We start from the raw sequence: 23,971 nt of genomic DNA, 5'->3' as shown, positions 1-23,971 counted from the left end.
CTGCTGGATTAGATCATTTGGGGCCATAGTGTTAAGTGTCACCAACATGCTGATAATACTCAGATATATCTACAGTATTATCTCTAACAAATCAAGTGTTGTTGTCAAGCTTCTTTCCATTGAGACCTCTTCTCTCACAATATCAAATGGAATTGTCCTCAGAGGAAGGAGAGCCAGCACATCATCATGCCCATGCTCAACCCTCTCGTCCACAAGGATATTTTTTATCATTAAAGCCATCGAACGATTAATGGGGGCTGTGCTGGAGAAACCACCATTATATTGATCTCTCCATGGAGGCTATGAGATCTGGAGAATGGAAGCACAGATTTCAGCTTAACTCTAGCATGATCAGGGGGCTGTGGATTTTAGGGCACTCTTGATCTGTGGATACTGCACCATTAATTGTAGATAGAGTAACTCTTGTCTAGACAGAACTGATGTGCAGTCTGGAGACACTTAGCTTTTGGGGGGGATCAGTTCCTGCATTCTTGGCTTCTGCTCAAGGAACAGGTGTGGCCAGGAAAGTCTTTGCACAAATTTATCTTATGTTCCAATTACCTTTGTTCCTGGACAGAGAAGTTTTTTGCTGAAGGTTACTCATACTTTGGGTCAAGTCCTGCTTAATTTCTACAATGATTTCTACTTCGACGTGCCCTTTAAGACCTTTCAGAAGTTCAGAATCCAATAGCATAAATAATTACATGCACACTATTCTAATTCATTGTAACGTTACTTTTCTTTAGTTAATTGGCTCCCAATCAATTTTCAGGTGCAATTCACCTATAAAGCATTTTCTGATTTAGAACCAGTTATTTGCTGGACTATCCATCTTTGATTATTTTTGCATGTCTTTCAGACTCCCAATAGGATAGGGATGCTGTGGGCCCTTTCTACTACACAATGTAAACTGGTGGGACCCAGAGGATCTTTATTGTGGTACTTGTCCTGTGAAATAGCCTATTCTATTGGGACCATTAGGATAGCCCAAACCCAGTTGGCCTTTTACAATATGTTGACAACATCAACTTTTCCTTGGGTTTTGGAGCAGGATGATGGGTGGGATGAGCTGCTTTTAGAGGTATTGGTTTGAATGAAAGATTGTTGGTGTTGGTATTTAAACTGTTCTTTTGGGTATTTTTAATTTTAACTGTTTTAATCTGATATTAGCTACCCAAAGTGTTATGTGAGATGGGCAGCCATACAAAATGAATTCATGAATCTCTTCTCTTCTATTCAGTTATAGAAATTAGTATGGTAAAACCTTTCTTAATACAATAACCAGCAATCAAAATTAAATTTCTCATTTATGTTATTCATTCATTTATATTTATATTCATTTATTCAATTTCTATAGCTACCTGTCTCAGCCAATGTCTCTGGGCAGCTTACAATCTGTTTATAGTTTATAGTTCTTATCAATATGTTTTGTTTAGTGACGGTACATAAGTAGAGTAAGAGATCACAGTAATTATTTTACTGCAAATATTTCAGTGCCATATGACTGTTTTGAACAACTAGAGAACAATATTTTCCTTCATATCTCATGCTGCTATTCAACTCTATTGACTTTACATATATGGCAAATTTGTACATATTTGGTATTTATCTCAACTTACTTTTTACTAGTATTTTTGAATTTTTTCTTTAGGTATCTTCAATTAAAAATTTAAAAAGTCTCTACTCACTAATGCAACATCTAAGACTCAATATTTATACTTGTGCTGTTATAGGCTAAAATTGAGATTGCACAGAAACTCCTGAAATGGCAGTTCATGAGTTTGGGTTATAAACCAATGTCATTCCAAGAACTTTGGCTTTGTAACCAGAGTTGATAATGCTGATTTCAGCCCACATGACAGGCATCTCTTCTGTCCCCTCATCAATACTTCTGCTTATCACGCAAAGTCTTGAATGTATTTTGAATGGTGTTCCTTTTCACTTTGAAGAGCAACTCAAATGAGGAGTCAAATTCTTCTGAGATGGGAAAAAGTTTATTGTTAACACACCTGGTTACCAGTTAGAGATATACATCTGGATAAAATTGACACAACCCTTAATCTTTCGGGTCTGAATAGATTTGAGGGCAGACTTTTAATCTAAATTGTGCCTGCTATGCTCATCTTTTCTTTTCTATAATGATTTTTAAAGGGGGGGGGGGTTCTGCTTAGAATTGTTGATTTTATTATTTCTGAATGGAAAATGTCAACATTATGGTATGTTCCCAAAAGCAATTTGAACATGCCAATAAATTGAGCAAAATATTTCCAAAGTGACTCTCAGATGTGTGGAACATATAAATGGGATTTAAAAGGGGCAGAGGGAATTAATATTAAATACCAAAAATGAGGAACATTTATCTCAGAGCCAAGAGCATGATCATTGCGGGAGGGGAGCAGGAAGGCCTGACCCTTTAAACTTTGAACCCAGATTGTGAACTGAAAATTGTCAGTATGTTGAAGTCATGATTTCTGCCATGGGGAAAACACTCAAAAAGTCTAGCACAGGAGTGTGAAACTGGCAGCTGTGGGCCGGATGCATCACATGTAGGCCACGGCCACACCAGTTCCACAAAGACAAAAAGAAAGTCACGATACATCACATGACGTGATCGAGTTTGACACCCATGGTCTCACACAAGTTTGACACGCATGGTCTCACACAAGCACAAAGAGTATAAAAGTGAGCAACCAACAAGACTCAAGTCTCGAGGGAGATCATCATTCCTATTTTTTTTTTTTGTAAGATTATAATAATCTCTTGATGTTTCAAGTAGCACAAAATCCAGAATTCTTAGCAACGTCCATGCTAAGCTAGATGTGGAGTTGAAGTTTTGTATTTATGGAAGATGCCAAGATTGGGGATAGCCATATTATTGTATCAGAAATAGATTTTGGAATGTTTAACTCATACACGGTGATTTAATATCACTGTTATCCATGATCCATAAACCACCTTGCTGATCTTATCAGTTCACATCTTTGCCCTATTCCTACCATGGTGGTCTCATTTTCTCCTATTGAGTTTTATTTCAAGCAGCTTCTGCTATGTCACACCTGTCCTTTCTGTTGACTTCTCGATGCATGAAAGTCTTAGTTAATTATATTTAAAACCAATACTGGCAGGCCTTCAAGAAAACAGGCCCAAACAATGAGCTTTAATTACTGGCTTGAAACAAAAGACTCCCAGGAAACTACCTAGCACAAATGTGACCACATTTTTCTTCTTTAGTTTTTTCATAAACCTCCTGTGCCTTCTTCTGTACATGAATAGGATTTAAAATGAAATATGCCTTATCTCCGAGTAAATGTTTTGCAGGACAGAAATACTTCTTCCGACTTAATCAGTATTTAGACTGGTGCTACTGATTTTTAAAAATGGTTTATGCACCATTGATTATGTTTGTGTGTTTATTTTGGGGAATGTGTCCTTAGGGAAAGAATGAAATGTAAATAAACCTGTGTGATCACATTTGTCTGTTGCTTTAATCTGCTCTTCCATTGTGTAAAAGCAGATATCTTGAAAATGCACCTGAAAAAAAGGCAATACACGAAGCTAAAATACTGTTTGGCCCTACTTCCTCGGTAAACATATATCATGCAAGCAATGTTAATGAACATTGTTCAGCAATGTACCCAGAAGCTCCTGTATAAAAAGGCAGTTATAATATCTTAATTGAGTTAAAGTGATTGCTACATCTGGTATGTCTTATGAGCATGGCATAACTTTTGGTAGGAGCAATAGGATCCCATCATAAAAAAATATATTTTATAGACCAGTTCAGTGAGTCTGAATCTGGCACATTTTGAAGTATTATCTGGTTTCTAAATTAATGTGGCTTGAGTTGTACCTTAGCTTTTACAAATGTCTCCTTACAAGATGTTGCTATAAATGTCTCCTGCTCTCCTTGGTGGCATGTGTCAAGGTATATAGACAATGTATTCCTCCAGAACATCAACATCTGTATTCCCAACGTGGTGTCCTTTGGATGTTCTGGGACACCAATTTCCCATCTTGTATAATTTATTGGCTGAAAAGGTTGACATCCTAGCATAGTGCTTCCCAAACATGAGTAAATTACCCCAATTTGGGTAGAAGTGGTTTTTCTCTGGGAAAGGACATAAGAACCCATTACCCATCATGACAGGGAGATCTAAGCTGACTTTAAAAATGCCATGTGAACTAAGATATATACTCCCAAAGTATTCCTTTGTATAGTATATATATATTCCCAATAAAAACATGTTGTCATAATAATTTTGAATTGACTTGTAAGGATTTTTTAAAAAAACCATAAATACAGAGGATAGTGCTGAAAAAGTATGTGAAGACAAAATATTACTGATTTCTGTTTCTTAGACTGTATGGACTACCTATAATTAGGTGAGAACAACTAGTGGAAAATAATGCTTAAAGTTTAGATTAGAACTGCCACGAAGATCATGAAGGTGACCTCAAGAACAGTTCTGAAACTGTCCCTGGAAAAGTTAATGCTGAGGATGGCAAGAATAATTGCTGCCTGTGAAGGAATTCATCCAATTTTCCAGGAAGTGTTAATCATTATATTCTGCTTTTCTCCAAAAGATCTGTGTCCTGAGTAAAGGATGCTGTATAATCTTTGGATATGCAGATATTTGTCTGTAGTCAGTCTCTCAGTTTGCCTTTCAACAAATTATGTCATGCTGCTGTGTTTTCCTCACTTTCATACTGCTCTATGCTTCAAGTAAGAGATTATATATTGGACTTGGGGAAATCCTTATTGTGGCATTAAAGCATTACATCAGAAAGCTTAGACTAAAATGATCTAAACTATAAAATCAACAAAACAAAACAAGGATCCTAATCATAAACATCAACCCCAGGTCTGGGATCGAAGCCAGATTTTCAACATTTTCTAGACCCCAAAGAGTGATGGCACCATTCTTATCACTGGGTGATGCTGTTTTGTGTGTGGGTACATGTGTGTGCATGTGTGTAACAACAAAGGCTTCATTGGTCTCATATGATGGCTGTTTAATGAAGGGATCTGGGGCACAAACACTCTGCTGATATATATTGAGCAGGTAGAAATGATTGGAAATACAGCTAATCCCCAGGCTATGAGCATTCATTTAGCACCCATTTGAAGTTATGAGATAAATGCCTCCTAGTGTTTACAAGCAAGTTCCAAAATTACAAATGTTGCCAGCACCACGGCAGTTGTTTGCCGTTATGAATGACTGCAGAGGTCTGCAACATTCACCCTGCCCCCGACAACTACTTCCCACTCCCATCGTGCCATGCCGGACTCAGTTGCCTCACAAGATCTGTCTCCTCTTTGCCATGGTTTCTTTGCTTTTGAGGGAGAGGAGAATTGATGGACGCTCCTGTGTGTTGTAATATCGTACGAGTTCAGGCACCCATCCTCTTTTGCAAAGACTGGGTGCCTGAACTCTTGCGAGATCACAGACCCCAGAAATTCTCAGCACAAAAAGTATTTGCCCTGCCTGCCTCCTGCTCCCCTCCAACTCTTTTCCGCCACCACCAGGACACTTTCCCCCCAGAAGAAAACCTGACGGAAGCAGATGAAGCTTCCAGAGACTGAAAACTTCATCTGCGTGCAAATGAGACCTTTGGAAATGGAGGGATTATCCCATTTTGAAATGCCCCATAGGTGCCTATGAGGCATTTGAAAAAGGAGAAAATCCCTTTCAGAGACCCCATTTGCACACAGATGAAGTTTCTAGTCTCCTTTTCGTCTGGGCGAAAAGTGTCCTGGTGGTGGTGGAAAAGAGTTTGGGGAGCGGAGGAGGAGAGAGGCACTGCAATCACTTTTCACACCCAGGAGCTTCCATCAACTCTCCTCCCCCTCAAAGGGAAAGAAACCTCAGCAGAGAGGAAACAGGTCTTTGCTAGATAGATGAGTCCGGTGTGGCAGGGAGGGGGAAGCATGAAGTATCTGTTCCATCACTAGGTCCCCCGATGGCCTTCCCTACGCTGAGATACCTCATGTGCACCTAATGAACATGCATTCGCCCACGCATTGAATTAATGAATACGTCAGCAAAAGCAGAGAGTGATCTCGTTCAAGGTATGAGATTCACTCCCATGAATCCTCAAGTGCAGGCTCCATTACATTCATAACTTGAGAACTACCATGTTTCCCCCCCCCCCAAAAAAAAACAGGGTCTTATTTTCTTTTCACCCCAAGATAAGCACTTGGCCTTATTTTCGGAGAGATGTTTATTTTTGAGGTGCGGGAGGCGGTGAGTGTGGTCACCTCATGGCTGCTGCTATGTTGCAATATTTCCAGGGAGGGCTTATTTTTGGGGGAGGGCTTATTTTAGTGCATGCGCTCAAAAGCCCGATTGGGCTTATTATCTGGGGAGGTCTTATTTTGGGGGAAACAGGGTATCTGTAAGTAGTCTCTCAGGTATCCAAGGACTAAGCTATATAGGGTTTTATAGGTAATAATTAGCACCTTGAATTGCATTCAGAAACTGACTTGCAGCCAATGTGGCTACCATAGCAATGGTGACGCATAGGAACACCTGGAGGTATCCATCAGTGCTTGCAATGCTACATTTTGAACGAACTCTAGCTTCTGTCCAAGGGCAGCCTCATGTACAGCGGATTGCAGTTATCCAGGCATAAAATGATCTTTATGAGTCACTTTATGATCGAATTATTCCAATTGTGAAGAATTCTGGAGCCTCGCACTCTGGGAAAGGGGGAAAGGGGTGCATAACATGAAGGCTTGCAGAAGTTCTCTTGGCCACAGCTATGTTTTGAGTAGTAATTGCAAGTCTAGAGGGACCCCCAAATTGCACACCACTTTTGACTGGGAAAATAAAACCTCATCCAAAACTAAGGATTGTAATATCAGCAATGGAGAATCCATCCTGGGGGAATCCATGCAGCCATAGCCATTCAGTCTGTTCCACCTCATCCAACTGGATTACCCTCCAGATCCTGAGGGTCAATACAAATAGTCCTCCACTTATGACCACAACTGAGCCCAAAATTATTGTTGGCAAGCAAGACAGTTGTGAATTGTGTCCGATTTTAGAACCTTTCTTGCCACAATTGTGACAAGTTGCTAAGTAGGTAATTGAACGGTTGTTAAATGAATCTGGCTTCCCCATTAACTTTGCTTGTCAGAAGATCACAAAATGTGATAATGTCATCCTAGGACAATGCTTTATAAATGTGTGCGGGGTGCCAAGCATCCACATTTGGATCATGTGACCATGGGGATGCTGCTAAGATTGTAAGTGTGAAAAATGGTCATAAGTCATTTTTTCAGTGCTGTTGTAACTTTAAACGGTCACTAAATGAACTGTTGTAAGTAGGGGATTACCTGTACATTGATAGTTTTACCCGTGATCCTCAGGATTGAGATATAACTAGCACCATCCCTTCCATTTCTTATAAAATGCAAATTGGGAAAATATATTGGTTTACACGGTGTAAAAACTTCATTACGAAACTGTAGTGAATCTTGGGACCTTGTAGTAAAACTGTTGTAACGGAGTATAGGACTATAATTTTAGCATGCTTTGACACAATATAATCAGTAACCCAGAGAATCCTTTTTTTTTTCCAATTTGAAATTGAAAAGAATATATGTGTGTGTGTTGTAAACTCTGCTTTGTTTGTGGTAATTTCTTATTGTTTTCTTTTGTTTCTAGGGGTTTTATATCTGCAGTATGGAGATGAAACTAAACAGCTAAGGATGCCCAATGAGATTACAAGCACAGACACTATTCGTGCCCTTTTTGTAAGTGCCTTTCCCCAACAACTGACAATGAAAATGTTGGAGTCTCCCAGTGTGGCAATATATATCAAGGATGAGAGCAGAAACATCTATTATGAATTAAGTGATGTGAGGTAAGTGGAATTCTATAGCATGGGGTAGCTTTCTTTGTAAAGCTTGGCAATATGTTGGCCAGAAGTATCGAGATGCTCATAGTATCTCCAGATGATCTCTCCCCTTAAAAAACAAAAAAGAAGTTTTGAATTGTTAAAATTTTTGAAGACCATTAAATCATGCAATATTCCAAAGACCATTAAATCCATACAATATTGCAATATTTTCTGAAGGATCTCAGTCTGCCCGGAATAATTTTTGGAGTGATATTCCTGTGATGGATGGATCCTGAGCTAAAATGTCTACAGAGACACCTTTGCAGACATTATCTGTACCTTTAATGCTTCGTTTTCCTCTTTCTTTTCTATCTGATATGTTGTTGTAGAAGGAATTTATTATTTTTCCCAGAAAGCTGGATTAATTATTTGCAGGAAGTTTCTGAAGTACATGTTAGGGTGTCATATGGTCATAGAGCTTAACAGTCAAAAAAAATGTAGCAAATTAAAATTATCCTGAACTTCATAATAATCCCAGTGATCTGGGAAGTCCTACAAGCTTCCTATTATTCTGTGGCTTCATGTTATCAACAAAATATATCCATTTATAATTATTCTCTGTAGTATGAAAGTGTTTGAGAAGCCGGTGTATATCATGTAAGTTGAAGAGATTCAAATATTTTAGTTTAAATCAAAGACAAACTTCGAAGTTATGCCTCAGATCTCTCACAAAATGGTTGCCAGGGATAGCTTTTTGAATTCAATAATTGCCTGTGTGTGATAAAATACTGGTTTACCAAAAGGTAAACTGGTGCCTTCTGCCACACCACCTCTTCTCTGAAGATGCACCAAACAGTTCTGGTCTCTTTATTGATCAGAAGACATTTCTTTGGCAGCCATTTTTGTGTGGTTAAGGCATGTGAGTAGAAGCCAAAAGACCACGAGTTTTAGTCCCATTTTAGGCATGAAGCACCTGGATGACCTGGGACTAGTGTTTTGGCAAGTGTCACAGCAGTGATTATCCTCTAACGTATGAAAATGTTTAATATGAGTTGAAAGGGTATATTGCATGAGTTGAAGAGAATGGCAGCCCAGAGTGGGAATTTGAGTCCCCTGGTAATCCCTGAGATTGGTGTCCGGTGGGGACACCTGGTCGCATCTGATGGCAGGGCACAGTTGAGAGAAGGTGGCCCAGGACAGGGGGGAGCGGGAGGAGCCGGAGTCAACTTCCAACAGCAGGGAGATGGAAATTTTCTTTGAGTCAGCCGTCGCCTTGCTGACCAACTCTGCAGGGGTGTCCGGTGGGTTGCGGATGAGGGTGAAACAGTCGTCCGTCCGACGCTGCTGACGGCGGAGTGGTTGGAGGCACAGCTGCACCTGCTGGCCAGAAGACTGGAGCTGGGTGGCTGTCTGCTGGGCGGCTGGCAGGGTTGCATGGCAGACCTGTGCCAAATGCCCCTTCTTAGCACACCTGCGACAGACGGTGGCCTTGAAGGGACATGTGGAACGGGCATGGTTGCCACCGCAACCCTGGCAGGCAGAGGCAACAAGGCGGCTGGGCGGCTGAGGCGGTTGGCACCGTGGCAGAGCCCTCAGGCGGTTCACCTGGTTGTCATCCAGCTCATCAAGGGGCACTAGTTCTTCTATTAGGCAGGCACTATTGGGCGGAGGTGGCAGTTGGGTCCTGTACATTTCGGCTGTGGACTGCTCGGACAGTTCAGCGGCTCTGGCATCCTCCTCTGCTTGCTGAAGTGTAATTTCGGCCCGGGCCAGCAACCGCCGCTTCAAGCAGAGGTCTTGCACGCCACACACAGACTGCTCCATTAGTGAGTCGTCGCAATCGACGAACTCGGACTGGATCGCCGCAGTTCCCAGGGACTGGAGGAACTGCTGACTAATTCAGTCTCCCTTTGGACGCATTGCCAGAATGCATAGCGGTGGGTGATCCACGATGGTGTTGGCACGTAGTGGTTCTTTAATTTTGCGATCAGGTGTCCCAGTTGAGGGCGTGGACTGGCAGAGGTGCGGTGAGAGCCCTGGCAGAATTAAACATAGCGGGACCGCAGCAGCTCAAAAAGTAGCTGCACTTGTGGTCTGAAGGCAGTTCACGGTTTCTGTTCGGGATCAAAAAACACTCGAAACGCTCCAGGAACCCGGGCCATGACTCACCGGTGGTTCCGAAAGGAGCGAAGGGAGGCATTGACGCCATGGTTGAGTAGAGTGAGGGAAAGGCGCTGAAATTTTTTTTTTTCGTAGTCTCAGAGACTGAAGGAATAACTTCACTCACTTCCTCTCCTGGTGGCTATTCAGCAGGTCCGTCAGAATCCCATCCTCATCGCCAGTTTAGAGGATTGGACGAAGAGATGAGGCGGGATGCATCTGAGGTGATTGAACAGCGTTTATTGCAACAGAGATAACAGCAAGAACTATGTACAGGCAATTCAGCACCATCTCTGCTTGACAGCTATTTAAACAGAGCTGTCAAGCAGGGTAGCCAATAGGAACAACCTAGACAGCGCGCATTTAGCCAAGCCGCGTCTTAGCCAATCAGATGCGGCTTGGCTGTCGCCGGTTGCTAGATCGTAAGTTGAGGCTATAACACAGATATTTTAGGTTTAAATCAAAGACAGACTTCGAAGTTATGCCTTGGATGCTCTCACAAAATGGCTCCCATGGATGCTTTTTGTATTCAACTGTGTATGATAAAACACTGGTTTACCGAAAGGCAATTGGTTCTTTTGAATCGAGAGACTGAGCATTCCAGTAAGTAAAAGGATTTTTAAGCTTTATTATTAGCTCTAGCAAAAAGATTTAAAAGCATAACATAAAAAGCATGCACACCAAGCAAGATGATACCCAAATCTGTTACAAATTGCAAGGAGCTCCTTAATAACAGTAAGTTACACCAAGAGTGCGGCCATTTTCCACAGTACCCAGAGATAGTTGGGTAGCTGAGCTTTTTGCAGAAGCTCGTAACAAACCACAGCAATCCCGAGGTTTTTATCAAAATCTGATACGATGACATCATGACCCCATTATGAGCAGAAGACTGCAAGACCTGACCTTGACTGGATGGCACATGATTCTGGGATGGAAATTGAGAGTCAGAGACTTTCACAGCAAGAAAAGCTTTGAAGCTATGTGAAGATTCATCATCTCTCCCCCCCTCCCCATTTATTCAATAAACAAGTAAAAAATACTAGGCAGGTTAGCTCAGAATGAGCTCTAAACTTCTAGATTTTTTTAATATGAAGGAGCAATCAAAACATGCAACTAAACTCCTTGAAATAACAATGGTTTATCATTTCATTGTTACTTCAGCCAGTCACTCTTTCTCAGTCCTAGGAAGGACGCAAGGGCAAACAATTTCTGAAAATCTTGTCAAGAAAATTGCAGAGACCAGATCACAAAGTCATCTCCCACACGCACTCCCCACTTGAAAGACATTTCTGTAAAGCAGAGTTCCCCAACTTTTCCAAGTTTGTGAACCAGCGGAAGGCAGTAGGGACTGTTCCTCACAAGTGGCCGGCAAGCATGCATGCACAGCTCTATTTGTGTGAGCGACATGCACGAACACCCACTGCTCACACAAATGCAGCATAGATGCATGTGTTCACCTGCTCCTCGCGCAAGTGGGGATGTACATGCAATGTGCTCGCTCGCCGCTTCCATGGCCCAGTTGCAAAGAGCTCACAGCTCACAAGTAGGCCATGACCCAGGGATTGGGATCCCTGCTGTGAAGGACAGACTCTTCCTAATGTCATTTTTGTTATCATTATGATAATGCTGCTGATGGGTTTTATCCTTGCTTTTCATTATTTGAATAGTTTGCCATGAAACCTTGAAAAGGCTGTAAAATATGTGAAAAATCAGCACTTTTATAAAAGCTAAGGGTTTCTGGGGAAAATGTTCAATATTAGGCCCTAAGGTTGAAAATAAACCTTCCCCAGACAGTTGTGTTCTACACTACGAAGAGGATCCCAGCAAGCAGTCTGCCAGATGTCTGTTGCTTAGACATCTACATGTGTGAAAAAACACGAGCTGATAGAGCTTGGAGAAGTAGAACTGAATTTGTGATTTCAGATTATTGAGGGAAGAACACATTTTGAATGTTGTCGTTTGAGTGGGTGTACATGTTTATGTGCCTGCCTGTTTAGCCCAGCACGTAGGATGCAGATGTGCTATCCAAACAGGAGTGGCAAGATTCCTACCAGAAATGCCAGCCAGTGTGTTGACAAAACTGAACTTGGCAAAAAGCAACTTCCTATGTTCCTAAGACATGCACACAATCTGCAGGTAGAAACGTAACACTTAAGAGAAGATGATAGAAATAATGTTGTCTCTTCGTTCTATTACATATTCAGTTTCATCCTTACTTTGTTGTGGTTGAAAATTTGTGATCTGCTGTCTTACAACAGCCTTGTTTACCTTGATCAACTTTAATGCGAAATGCTAGATAGTAGGAAGGAGCTAGCTTAGTGTTTTCAGTTTTGGTAACTTTAAGACATGTGGACTTCAGCTCCCAAATTCCCCAGCCAGGCAGATCACCATTGGGACAGAATTTTGATCACTAAGCATTGCAGTCATTAACTCACATAACTGGATGCGATTTTACAACCATTTTTACTGCGGTCATTGTGAATTTCAAAAAGGTAGTCCTCGACTTATGATTACAATTGAGCCACAAATTAGTTTTGCTAAGTGAAACATTTCTTGTGAATTTTGCCCCATTTTACGATCCATTGTGCAACAGTTGCTAAGTGAATCACTGCATTTATCAAGTTAGTAACATGGTTGTTAAGTGAATCTGACTTCCCCATTGACTTTGCTTTTCAGAAGGTCACAAAAGGTGCAACAGCAACCATCATAAGTATGATTCAGTTGCCAAGCATCTGAATTTTCATGTGGCTATGGAAATACTGCAATGGTCATAAGTGTGAAAAATGATCATAAGTCTGTTTTTAGTGCCATTGTAACTTTGAACAGTCACTAAGTGAACTGTTTTAAGTCAAGGACTACCTGTAGTTGGGCAAATCTGGCTTCCCCCTTTTACTTTGCTGGTCAGAAGCTGCTTGGGAAGGTTGCAAATTGTGATCACGTGACTGCAGGGCACAAGAACTGTCATAAATGTGAACCAGTTCCAAAGTTCCCAAATCATGATCAACGGATGGATCATAAGTCACTTTTTCAGCACCACCATAACCTTGAACTATCATTAAACAAATGGTCATAAATTGAGAAATACCGGTGCTTTGTTGTCATTCACACACACATGAAAATGGTGGGTTCAAAATACCTTGTGATAAGTTTCCATTGCCCATGGGTACATATTTTTCTTGTGGTTTCTGCTCAATGCTGACTTCATTATATCTAAACATCTAATTAACCCTACGTTTCTTAACAGTTAACGTTGCTTCGTCTTTTCAGCTCTCTGACTTTTCCTGACATACTGCTTGAATTTGATGGAAGCGATGCAAGTTCTAACTAGTTACAGATTCAAAGCAATTACCAGCATCACTGTAACTTTAAAAGAAACTAGACCTTTCCAAAAATCCTTCACTGTGTCTCTCTCTTTCCCCTCCTCCATCAAAATGATAATCCCACTGATTAAGATCAGCCCAGTAAACTTATAGCTGCACCTGGAGTAGAGGAATTCAGTATAACATGCAGATTCTCTGAGGATGGTTAGTGCTAAATGAAAGGCACCAGAACTTTAAAAGGACATAAATGTGTTTAGATTACATTCTTTGTAGACCTTTATTGCAGAAGGAGAAAACAGCAGGATTTACTCCAGACCTCTAATCTGTAAACCCTAAGGTAGGTTTTAAAGTAAATGGCAAGCCCATTAACTTTTTAATTTATGGAGTTAGATATCAGTTTTGTTAAATGAAAATTCACCTTGAGAATCAATTTCAAAACAAAACACTTTAATATTGGGCATGTTTTAAAGATATTTGCAGCTTCAAGCTGTTAGTGTTTATTCAGCAATAGATTTCACTTTATGCATTTGAAACAATTAGAGTTAATCTGTTACTCAAGTATTTTACTCCTAAAGAACTTTGACAAATATTGTTTTGATGCTTTATTTTAATATGTATCCTTACTTCAAATCAGAGGGAAGATCTGACTGCCTGGGTAATAAGGTACTGATAAAAGCCAATAAAAATATTTATGAAAGGTGTTGGATTTTATACTGGTATTACTTTGCATCTAGCATCTTTAATGAAACCAAAACATGAGTTTATCTTAGAAGAATATTCCCTTCCAAGGGATGAATGAGCAATGTTTTTATCGTTTATATCTTGCATTGCATGGCTTCTTCATTCACCAGTTGCTGGCATGTCACTACTTGGATTATTCAAATAAAGTAAATGGTCTGACATGAAGTTCTTTCTTTCCTTATGTGTCCCTGTGTGTTTTATTTTTAATTCTAGGAATATTCAAGACAAATCTTTCCTTAAAGTTTACAACAAGGATCCTGCCCATGTCTTTAATCACATGCCTAGAGCGATCAATGGAGATGTAAGGGTAAGAGCGAGACCTTCATTTATTCAGTGTGTTCTTTGGTTGTCTCTTTCATATGAGAATCTGCTTCTGCGGGGCTATAAAAATGACACATATGTGTGAAAATCACCTCCCTTTGTCTTTTCTCCCTGAATTATTTTGCCAAATGTGTTAAAATAAGTCACGTTAGAGAGAGTGTTAAAGAGAAGGTTAACCAGTTGACCAGTTAAACAATGGCTGTAAAATCAATGGAATGCTGCAGATGTTTAAGTTAAGCTTGACTGGCAAATTGAGAATTATCCATTATGGGGTTCATCACCTTCTTTTTGTAGTATCTAAGTTCAGATAACTTAAGCAAGTTTAACATAGTTTATCAATCAAATTTTCTGGGTTCACGTACACTGAATCAAACTAATCATACATCTTGGGTTGCTGCCATATGCTGAGTTATACATGGTTGGATAGCTTGTAGTTCTGTGTCTTGTGTAATTATATTGTACTTATTCTAGAAATAACTGCTCTTAGGACTGATTGTCATTCTCGATCATAAACGGTGATCATAAAGCTGTTTGAAAAAATACCTTTAGTGCTGACAGGAGTAGCACAAAAGTAATCCATGGATAGATTCTTCAGTAAGGAGTCAAACACTGAAATGACATGTGCCAGACTAAATAAAAATCCTAACTGCTTACTCACTGCAGTGAGCCAACAAATATTGTTCACCATCTTCTTAGTAAATAATATATTACTTTGGTTTGGACCTGTTTTGTTGTATGAATCAAGGCAGTTGTGCTGAATCAAACCATAGTTTACTAAAAGGTATGCATTGGTCATTAGATACAATTACACATCATGCCAATAATGTCTATGGTTATTATTGGATTTGATTACAAATTTAGAGTAACCACTAGATGGTACTAAAGAGTTAATGTTTTCTGTTTCCCTTTACTGCCACCTAATGATCATATAGATTAGTTTAGGTTGCACATTGATAAGGAAGAACAATCAAACTTAGCACCTTCTTCCATCATTTGATTACTGCCACCATTTTCGAATCAGGAATGCCAACCCATGTCCTTCCTAATAAGCCCAAGTTAAAAACCTTGATTTGTTTTGGCCACCATTTCTTGTTTAAGAGAAATGTTTAAGAGACATTTAGTAGAAATCCTAGTTTCATGACAAAGAATCTGATAGGTAAACTGCACTTTGTTCAACTACCCTTGCTGATAAAAGTAACCAGGTGAGAATGATTGAACAGCATATTGAACAGCCCACTTCTTGCTTATGAAAAACCAGAATGCTTATTTATCAAGACTGTAAATAGATTCACTGTATTTGAAGTTCAGATCCTTCCATAATACCCTGCTGAGATATTGGGGCTGTGATAGATAGAACTGAATTGTATGGCATTTTTGTTTTTCAATTGGTATCTCACAATCTTTGGAATGCAAGTAGCCCTCTGCTTATGAACACAATTGGGATCAGAATTTCCATTGTGCCTAAATTCTGATGATGTGGTTATGGTGGCTGTGAACGGTTGTTAAATGAATAGTTTGTAAGTCGAGGACTACCGGTAGTTCCTGGAGAAAAACAGGGGAACTGAACTACAGAGTAAGCATCCATAGAACTGTACTATAGCTACAGTTCTGAGTACTGATGATAGTTAACCTCCACAAATTGTAAAGCCAAGTGCAAATGTTCATTTTTTTTGCCACATTTGGGGAAATATATATAGCATCCATGTTTTAGCCCTATCACACTTTGCCTAATTCTATTTCCCATGATTTTGAAGTACACAGAAAAGGGCATGTGGGCTTTTATTGGTGCTCCAGCAAATTTTCACAAATTTCTGAATCAGAACGGGTATTAAATAATAATCTTTCCCCCAAGTTATTTAGCCTTGTAGAACAGAATGGAAGCATCAAATTAATTATACTTTGGGATATATTTATGACCACCTTCATCACTAAGGCTTTTCCAAACTAAAAATAATTCACTGCTGGTACAAAAGGCTACTTTAAAATAGTGCAAATGGGGAGTATCCAGGAGAAATAATCACCACTTTTACTTCTTAGATCAGATATTTATTTTTTTAAAAAACTTTCCCCCCTTCAAAATCTCAGTGCTCTTTGAATAAAATGCATTAATCCCATCAGAAAAGAATTGCCAGCAAGGGAGCTGTCTGATTTTAGTAGGTTATATAGGATTTTGAAACAGAAGTTAATCATTGGTGCAAAACTCCTGTGAAAATAGGGTTTTAGAATTCTGCATTTGTTTGAGAATTCCTCAAGAGCATGCTATGTATAAGACTCTGAAGCATTGTTGCAGTTATTAATGTAGCAGAACTACAGAAAAGAACTAACATTTATGAATATATTATAAACTCAACAATGTGTTGTTTCATGTGGAGGGAGGGAGGGAGGGAGGGAGGGAGAGAGAGAGAGAGAGAGAGAGAGAGAGAGAGAGAGAGAGAGAGAGAGAGAGAGAGAGAGAGAGAGAGAGAGAGAGAGAGACTACAGTAGCTGTTGAGAAGATGGCTAGATGTATCTTGTTCCAAATCTTCAGATAAGTGTTTCTAAGGAAGGAAATGATGGGAAAAGACAGAGAATGTATAAGGAAGCACCTTTACAAGCACACATTCTATTTTTAGCCCTTGCAGAACAGATTGAGGAAACCAGAGAGGAGGAAAAGTGCATAGAAAAAAGGCAACAGCCCTTCGGGGGAAGAGATAACTTCCTTTATCCAGCTGAATCCATGGTGGCTGGATTGGAAGAAACAGAAGAGTTAATTTCTATCTTTAGAATTGTACTCAAAAGAACATTTCTTACAACTTATGGATAAAACTATCTTGCTAGAGGACTACCCCCTCTTCTGTTGGTTACTTTTTTTAAAAGAAAAATTAGTGTGTATTATCGCAAAGCAACATTATGGAATAATGAACAGTAAGTCAAAGAAAATAAAAGGCACAAGGCAAAAAAAAAGCAAAGGAATAATCGCCCACTCTAGCTAAGTCCTTTAATGTGCTGAAGCTGAAGGTATCAACTTTGAGGTTTGGATGGCTTGTTTTACACAGTCCCATTTGGTTGTCTTTTCCTTTGAATGGCAGGACAGCCAGCCAGGTGGTGATTAGTTTCTATTGCTGTGATTTCTGGCACAACTCATTGTAAGAAAGTGCTGAAAAAGTCTGTTTGGTGTCCCGTAGAACCCTTTGCTATGATTGTAGTACTTTAACAGAAGCCAGTTTGCATCCGGAAAGATGGCATATGTACTCATCCCTGAAGTGTTAATAACAGATTATGTGGGGGAAATTTACCTTGGATACAACGAGATACCAAATGTTGGATCCAAGTCTTTCAATACCTAATCCTTTCTTTTTGCTCTCATCTTTTCAGTTTACTTTCTTGTACAGAAAAAGCAAGTGGTCTTAAAAGTATTTTTCTCTCTTTTCTATGTAACAATATGTTTCCCCAAATCCATTTTTTAAAGCTCAAAATGTTTGCTTTCTGTTCATATTTTCTTAAAAATTTCAGATTCATTCTGGTTTTCCTGTAGGTTGCTTTGCATCTTCCTTTTTTTTCAGCAGGATAAATTAAATTATCTGCTCTAAAATTGTCAGAAATCCTGTACTGAAGTAATATATTTCTGTAGCTGTGCTTACTTAATATATATACATAGAAAGAAGCAACTGCTAGGTATCTTACATCACTACCTAATCCTGCTGATTTGATAGTCAAATTCTGATCTTTCAGTGACGTTATTTGCCTTAGCTTTAGACCAGAGATTCTAACTCTGTTTGACTCAATTGCTCCTTTTCCTGATCCCAAATAATGTCATTAACCCCAGAAAAAAAACAGATTGTTGTTTTACATAAAGGTCTTAGCAGGGGCACTTAAAATATTTTGTCTAGTTTTGTTTTGTTTTTAAAGCTTGTATTTTAACAATAAAATAAAAAATTGTTGACAAAAAATAGTTTTAGCAACAGCAATTCCAAAGCAGATTCTCAAACAACTGGTTACAAATAGCTCTATCACTCACAGATTATGCCTATATTAAGAACCAATGCTTTTGGCTCATTCACCACTATTGCAAGCTTTCAGTTATGCCATGCTAGTGTTGAGAGAAGGAAAACTGTTGAAGTGAGTTTGGCAGCCTATAAATCTAACAATCAACATCACCATGAATGTTGAAGCTAAAAAAGGGGAAACAACATGATAGCAATCTTCCAATAAATGGAGATATATCATAAAAAAGAAGGTGTGAATTCTTCAGAGCACCCAGGGATAGGACGAGAACCAGTGGGTGGAAGATCTACATGTAAGAAATCAAAATTTGAAATAAGGAGGAATTTCCTGACTCTGAAAGCTGTTAAGTAGTAGAATTGCCTGCCTCCTAAAGTTGTGAGTGCTCCATCATGGAGGTTTTCAAAAGAGATTGGAAAGCCATTTATCTGAGGTAGTGTTTCTCACCTTTTGCAACTTTTAAGACCCATGACCTTCAATTCCCTGAATTCTCCACCTGACTGCAGAATTCCGAGAGTTTGAAGTCTCACAGGTCTTAAAGTTGTAAAGGTTAAGAAAGATTGTTCTGAGAATTCCTGTACTGGGTAGAGACTGAACTGGATGACCACTAAAGTTTCTTCTAGATTCTGTTAATCACTTCTAATAAGGATTAGCTAATAGTCAACCTCGTTATCCTCCACCATCCTTCACATAAACATATTGTATATAGTGGCTCTAATATGCACATGCTCCTCTTGTTGAAAGCCGCTCTATTAAAGAAACATTTGTGTGACATTTATTCTTCATATTTATGGAAACCTTTTGGGTGATTTGGACCAGATGTTCTTTATCAGTTCCATTTATCTCACAAGGGCTTTATAGTGAGAATAGCTTGATGAGAGATCTCCATATAAAATTTCTTTATCTCTTAAAGAAGAGGCAAGAATAAAATCTAATAACGTATGTGTTAAAGTTACTATATTTTTCGGACTATAAGATGCACCATGATTTTGAAGAGGTAAATTTTAAAAAAAGTTTTTGCACTCTGCAGGCCTCATTTTTTGCAACAAAAAAGGGGGGGCATGCAGAGCTTTAGTAGGCTTGTAGAGTGCACCTGGGGACTGGGGGGGGGGCAAAAACAAGCAAAACAACTGTTTTTTTGCTCGATTTTGCCCTCCCCAGCCTCCCAAGAAGCACTTTGCAAGCCTCCCAAACTCTCTGCACATCCGTTTTTGCAAAGGGGGCGGGGTTTCAGGAGGCCAAAAATGCTGTATTCACTGTATAAGACGCATACAGATTTTCACTCTCCTTTTGGGGGGAAAAAGATATGTTTTATACTCCAAAAAATACAGTATATAGGAAGTTGAGTGCATGGTTCCAAATCGTCTTAACATGATATGTAGATCAAAATGTTTTGAGGAAGAAGAGAAAAAGAAGTTGCCTATACAAAAGAACCCAAACTAATAGTTGCTGGAAAACAGAATAAAAGATGGTGACACCAGATTGCTATTCAAAATCTGTGAATGAGACAGGATAGTGGCTTAGTGGAAGCCTTGGTAGGAAACATAAAAGAGCCTTTATGTGGTGGGTAGTAAATGGACTTCCAGGTCTTCCCTGGCCCACAGGTGATAGCTATCTTTAGATATGGAAGTTTGCTCCATCATTTTGTATGAGTCTTTTTGAGTCCTAACTTCCTTGGAGGAACTGAACTAGTTTTAGTGAGATAATTTTTTTTTTAAGTTGAAGAAGGTATAACAATAGATGTTTTATAAGTATTTTATGCTTTTCTTTCCTATCACTGTAGATTTTCTTTGGATCACTGTATTGTAATGGGGGGGAGCAGGTTGCTGATATAAAGTATATGTGAGGAGGAGACAGCTGAACTGCTTGTGGTAGTAACTGTACTTCAGATGATCTTGCATCTTTTCATCAGCTTCGCACCAATTTCTTCTATAACTCTTTGCCCTTCTACACACTTAGATCTATGTAACAGATAGTGTGGAAAAGTATTTATTTCTTCCTTACTTTTGTCGCACGTATAACCACTAAATTAGAAGAAAAGGAGCTGCTGTAGGCCAGGTTATCTGAAATGCCCCTTATCTCCTATGGATTTGGGCCATTGGGTAAGATTGGACAGAGGTGGTACGTTTTGAGTTCCCTCAATCAAATAGTGTCTACATTCTAATAGATGGGATGGAATGATATGCTTTCTATGCATTACCTTCTGAAATGACATACTGACCCTTATTCTGATAACGATCAGGATGCTATTGAATACCTAGCTATTCTCCCAGACTTTGGTTGAGCTCCTGTTGGAAAGGTTATTTGTTTGTTTGTCTCCAGACAGCTTATGAATTCTTTTTCTTTTTCTAAATTTTATTTAAAGTATTTATATAGTTGCAATGTTTAAAACCAATTTCTGAGCAGCTGACAGCAATTAAAAAGTGCTAAAATAACTCCCTCCAAAAAAAAAACCCAAAACTGACATCACAACCAGAAATCCCTAATGCATAGGTGTCAAACTTGCATCATCATGGCATCATCATGTGATGTATCAGGACTTTCCCCCCTTTCGCTAAACCGGCCAGCACATGATGCATCCGTCCCACGAACCGCGGGTTTGACACCCGTGCCCTAATGCAACACATCGTTTTCTCCTATTATGACTCACCCTATCCTGGCATCTGTAAGACTAAACAGATCTTGAATGACTTCCTGAAGATTAAAAAGGCGGAGGCCTGTTGGATCTCAGGCGGGTAGTGGAGTTCTGTTGGACTGGAATTGCAACAGAAAAAATACATTTTCAAGGACTCATAAGGAGGCAGTGTTTTAAGGAAAGGGAACTGGAATGTGCTTATCACCTCCACTCTGTTGGGACAGGCAGAAACCTTCAGAGAGAGGTTATCCCAAAGACAATCTAGTCCTTAGTATCCAACACTTTGAATTACACTTGGAAGGAAATTGGGAGCAGTGCAACTCATGCAGAAGCGCTGTAAGATGGGCAAAATTAAGAGCACCCAACACTTTGTATGCCACTGTATTCTGAACTAAGCTTCCAAGCATCTTCAGAGGCATCCCATTTAGAGCCCATTACGGTGATCCAAATTTTATCATGATGTTTTGATTATTCAATCAATATAGATATCACCTGGGATTGTTAAGAGTTAGGTGGCCGCTGCATTGATTGATTAATAAATCCTTGTTCCCTTAATGGGCTTAGGGCTCCAGATGGATTTGAAACAAGATTTTGAACTTAATCATGAGAATCCTCCCCATGGGAAAATGCTGTTGTTTTGAAGTCTTAAGAGAAAACATGATTGGATAAGAATTTGAATATTGGACACTAGAGGGAACCAGAAGGAAATAAGGGTTATAATTAAAATAGGCCATCTCTTAAATTTAACCCTCTTCCAAGGCAAAACACTTTATTTTAACACTTGAATGCAGTTGACACCATCTACAGAGAGAGGTTGGTTAAACTGCAGCCAGATACCTTCACAGAAAGCATGAAGGAAGTAAATAAGACCAAAAAGGCAGGATGGAAATCTTGATGCTATTGTTGTTGTTAGGAGGAGAAAATCAATATAACCAGACAAATACCTTGGATCAAGCTAGATAGTTTTTCATAGTCTAGGATGGATCATAGCCACAACAAATGGAAGAACTATGATGCCAGTGACTTTAGAATTCCAATATGGAAGCTATATTTGGCAGGCAGAGCAGATATTTAAGTAGTTAGAATAATGAAGTCTGGTAAGGCTGAGGTTTGTTAAAATGCATTTAAAAGGTCCCATATGTGCTTTGCATATCTTCCTACTAATAGAAGTTGGTTTACTTTAGGGGAAGATAACACATGTTGACTTGCTATAAACTGGCTAAAGAAATTAAAGCTCATCTTTCCCACTCTGTTGTCTGCTTTTGTGGGTGGGTTTGTGTTTTGTTACTGAGAAGTTACGACAACATTGGCCTTACTGTATTTATAAACATCACATGTTTCTCTGCAATGGTTTACAGTGTCTGCCAAGCCGAACACATGGAAGAAACATTTCTTGTTAGTCCAGCATTGGTTTTGGTTATACGTATTTCCGGAACACAGAAAGGAAAAATACCTTCCAACTTTGTGCAGCGATAGCAAAAGTCTCTCAGTCATTCAGAGGAAGTTGCTCCCTTAACAGATTTTGTTATTTTTTTGGCTAAAACTTTTCTGCTAGCAGGACATAAGCATGATACTGTAGTTCAGGTTTTGGCAGACACGAAGAACATAATTTAAATGCAAGACTTCTAAATAAAAGGGGCTGACTAGAAGATGTAAGGTAAACTATTTGGTTATACTATTATGATTATAGTTAATATAAATTATCACATTATAGTCACTATTATGAGTTCATGTGTATATATCTACCATGGGTGTTTTTTCTGGTCTTTGTCTGTGTAACTGACATACTCCGTATTCATACACTGTATTCAAAAATATATACTAAGAAAAAGATGTAAGATAAGTAGTTTCAGCAATTGAGAGACTAAAATTTGCAGAGTAAAGGATTTATAGATAAAAATAGATTAAAAATGCAATGGATGTAACTTTGGGGAAAGCAAAACATTAATTTTATTTAGACATAAAATGAAATGTTGTTTCTTAGATTCAGTCAGAATATATACCAATAATCTATTCTCATTCTCCGAAGTTGTTCAGATGCAGATATTATTTTTGGAATTATTAATAAGTTATTAAACTTAATAAGTTTATTAAGTAAAGCATTAAGTGAGAGCTGAAATGGAAAATAGTAAATAATGGGTAGATTGTTAATTATTTGCAGTTAACAATTATCTCAATCAAAAAGTTCTGGTTTTCTCAAAAGTAGCTATTTGAAACAAAACAGTAATCTTAAATTAATAAAATGAAGAAGTATTGAACTTTTTGGAGTATAAGCTACAAATTGCTCAATGGTGTCTTTTTTTAAAAATTGTTAATCTTATCAGGATATAAAATGCAAAAGAAAATGAAAATAGTGGGAAAATGGGGGGAAGGGAAGAGAAAGAAGGGAAAAAGAAAGAAAAACCACTTTAGGCTCTTTTTAGGGAAGTAGAATAAAAGTGTAACATTGTAACAGCCTTAACTTTTTACATTTACAGACTGAATATGTATTAGCCATTTCTATAACAACAAAGTATCTAATCAGCCCCACACAAAGTTTCATTTTCTCAGTGGTGTTTTTTTAATGGATGAAGAAACAACCCAAAAAGGGGAAATTCTATTTTGCTTTAGTTTTTTTTTATTTCACACATTGCTCTTAATAAGTTTCATGGAGTAGATGAAAACAAAATGAGAAAATTAAATTTACTACAATATCAATATGAAAAGAAACATAAAGTTGGGCTTTTGAATTTGACTAATAATTCCTTCTGTAACCATGGCTATAATAAAGGGTCAAAATCATTTTCAGGTAGTTGTTACTCTTGCATATGCCACTCCAAAATGAAAATAGGTAAAATTTAAAAAAAGAAAGAGATTTTTTTATACATCCTCTGCAAATATATAGATTTTTTTTTACTTTCTTAATGTTGTCATTTAAAAAAAAATGGAATCAGTGGGTGCCATCTAGTGGCTTGGTGGGTGTCACTGC

General features: G+C 38.7%; 1 protein-coding gene across 12 annotated transcripts in view; it reads left to right on the top strand.

The window, feature by feature from the left end:
* The window catches only part of KIAA1217, a 255,677-nt gene that overhangs the window by 144,274 nt on the left and 87,432 nt on the right, over positions 1-23,971 (top strand). For 11 of the 12 annotated variants that reach the window (XM_081969856.1, XM_081969854.1, XM_081969855.1 and 8 more), the window contains 2 exons: positions 7,671-7,869; positions 14,280-14,373. In XM_081969856.1, coding sequence (XP_081825982.1) covers positions 7,671-7,869; positions 14,280-14,373 — 293 coding nt within the window. Of the gene's footprint in view, positions 1-7,670; positions 7,870-14,279; positions 14,374-22,515; positions 22,661-23,971 lie in introns of those variants that run through there. The other variant, XM_081969852.1, reaches the window with a different exon arrangement.

Source organism: Natrix helvetica (assembly GCF_964273705.1).
Source record: "Natrix helvetica genome assembly, chromosome: Z".
Classification (NCBI taxonomy): domain Eukaryota; kingdom Metazoa; phylum Chordata; class Lepidosauria; order Squamata; family Natricidae; genus Natrix; species Natrix helvetica.
Note: the sequence above shows the minus strand (reverse complement) of the source record. Positions and strands in the feature narration are given on the sequence as shown.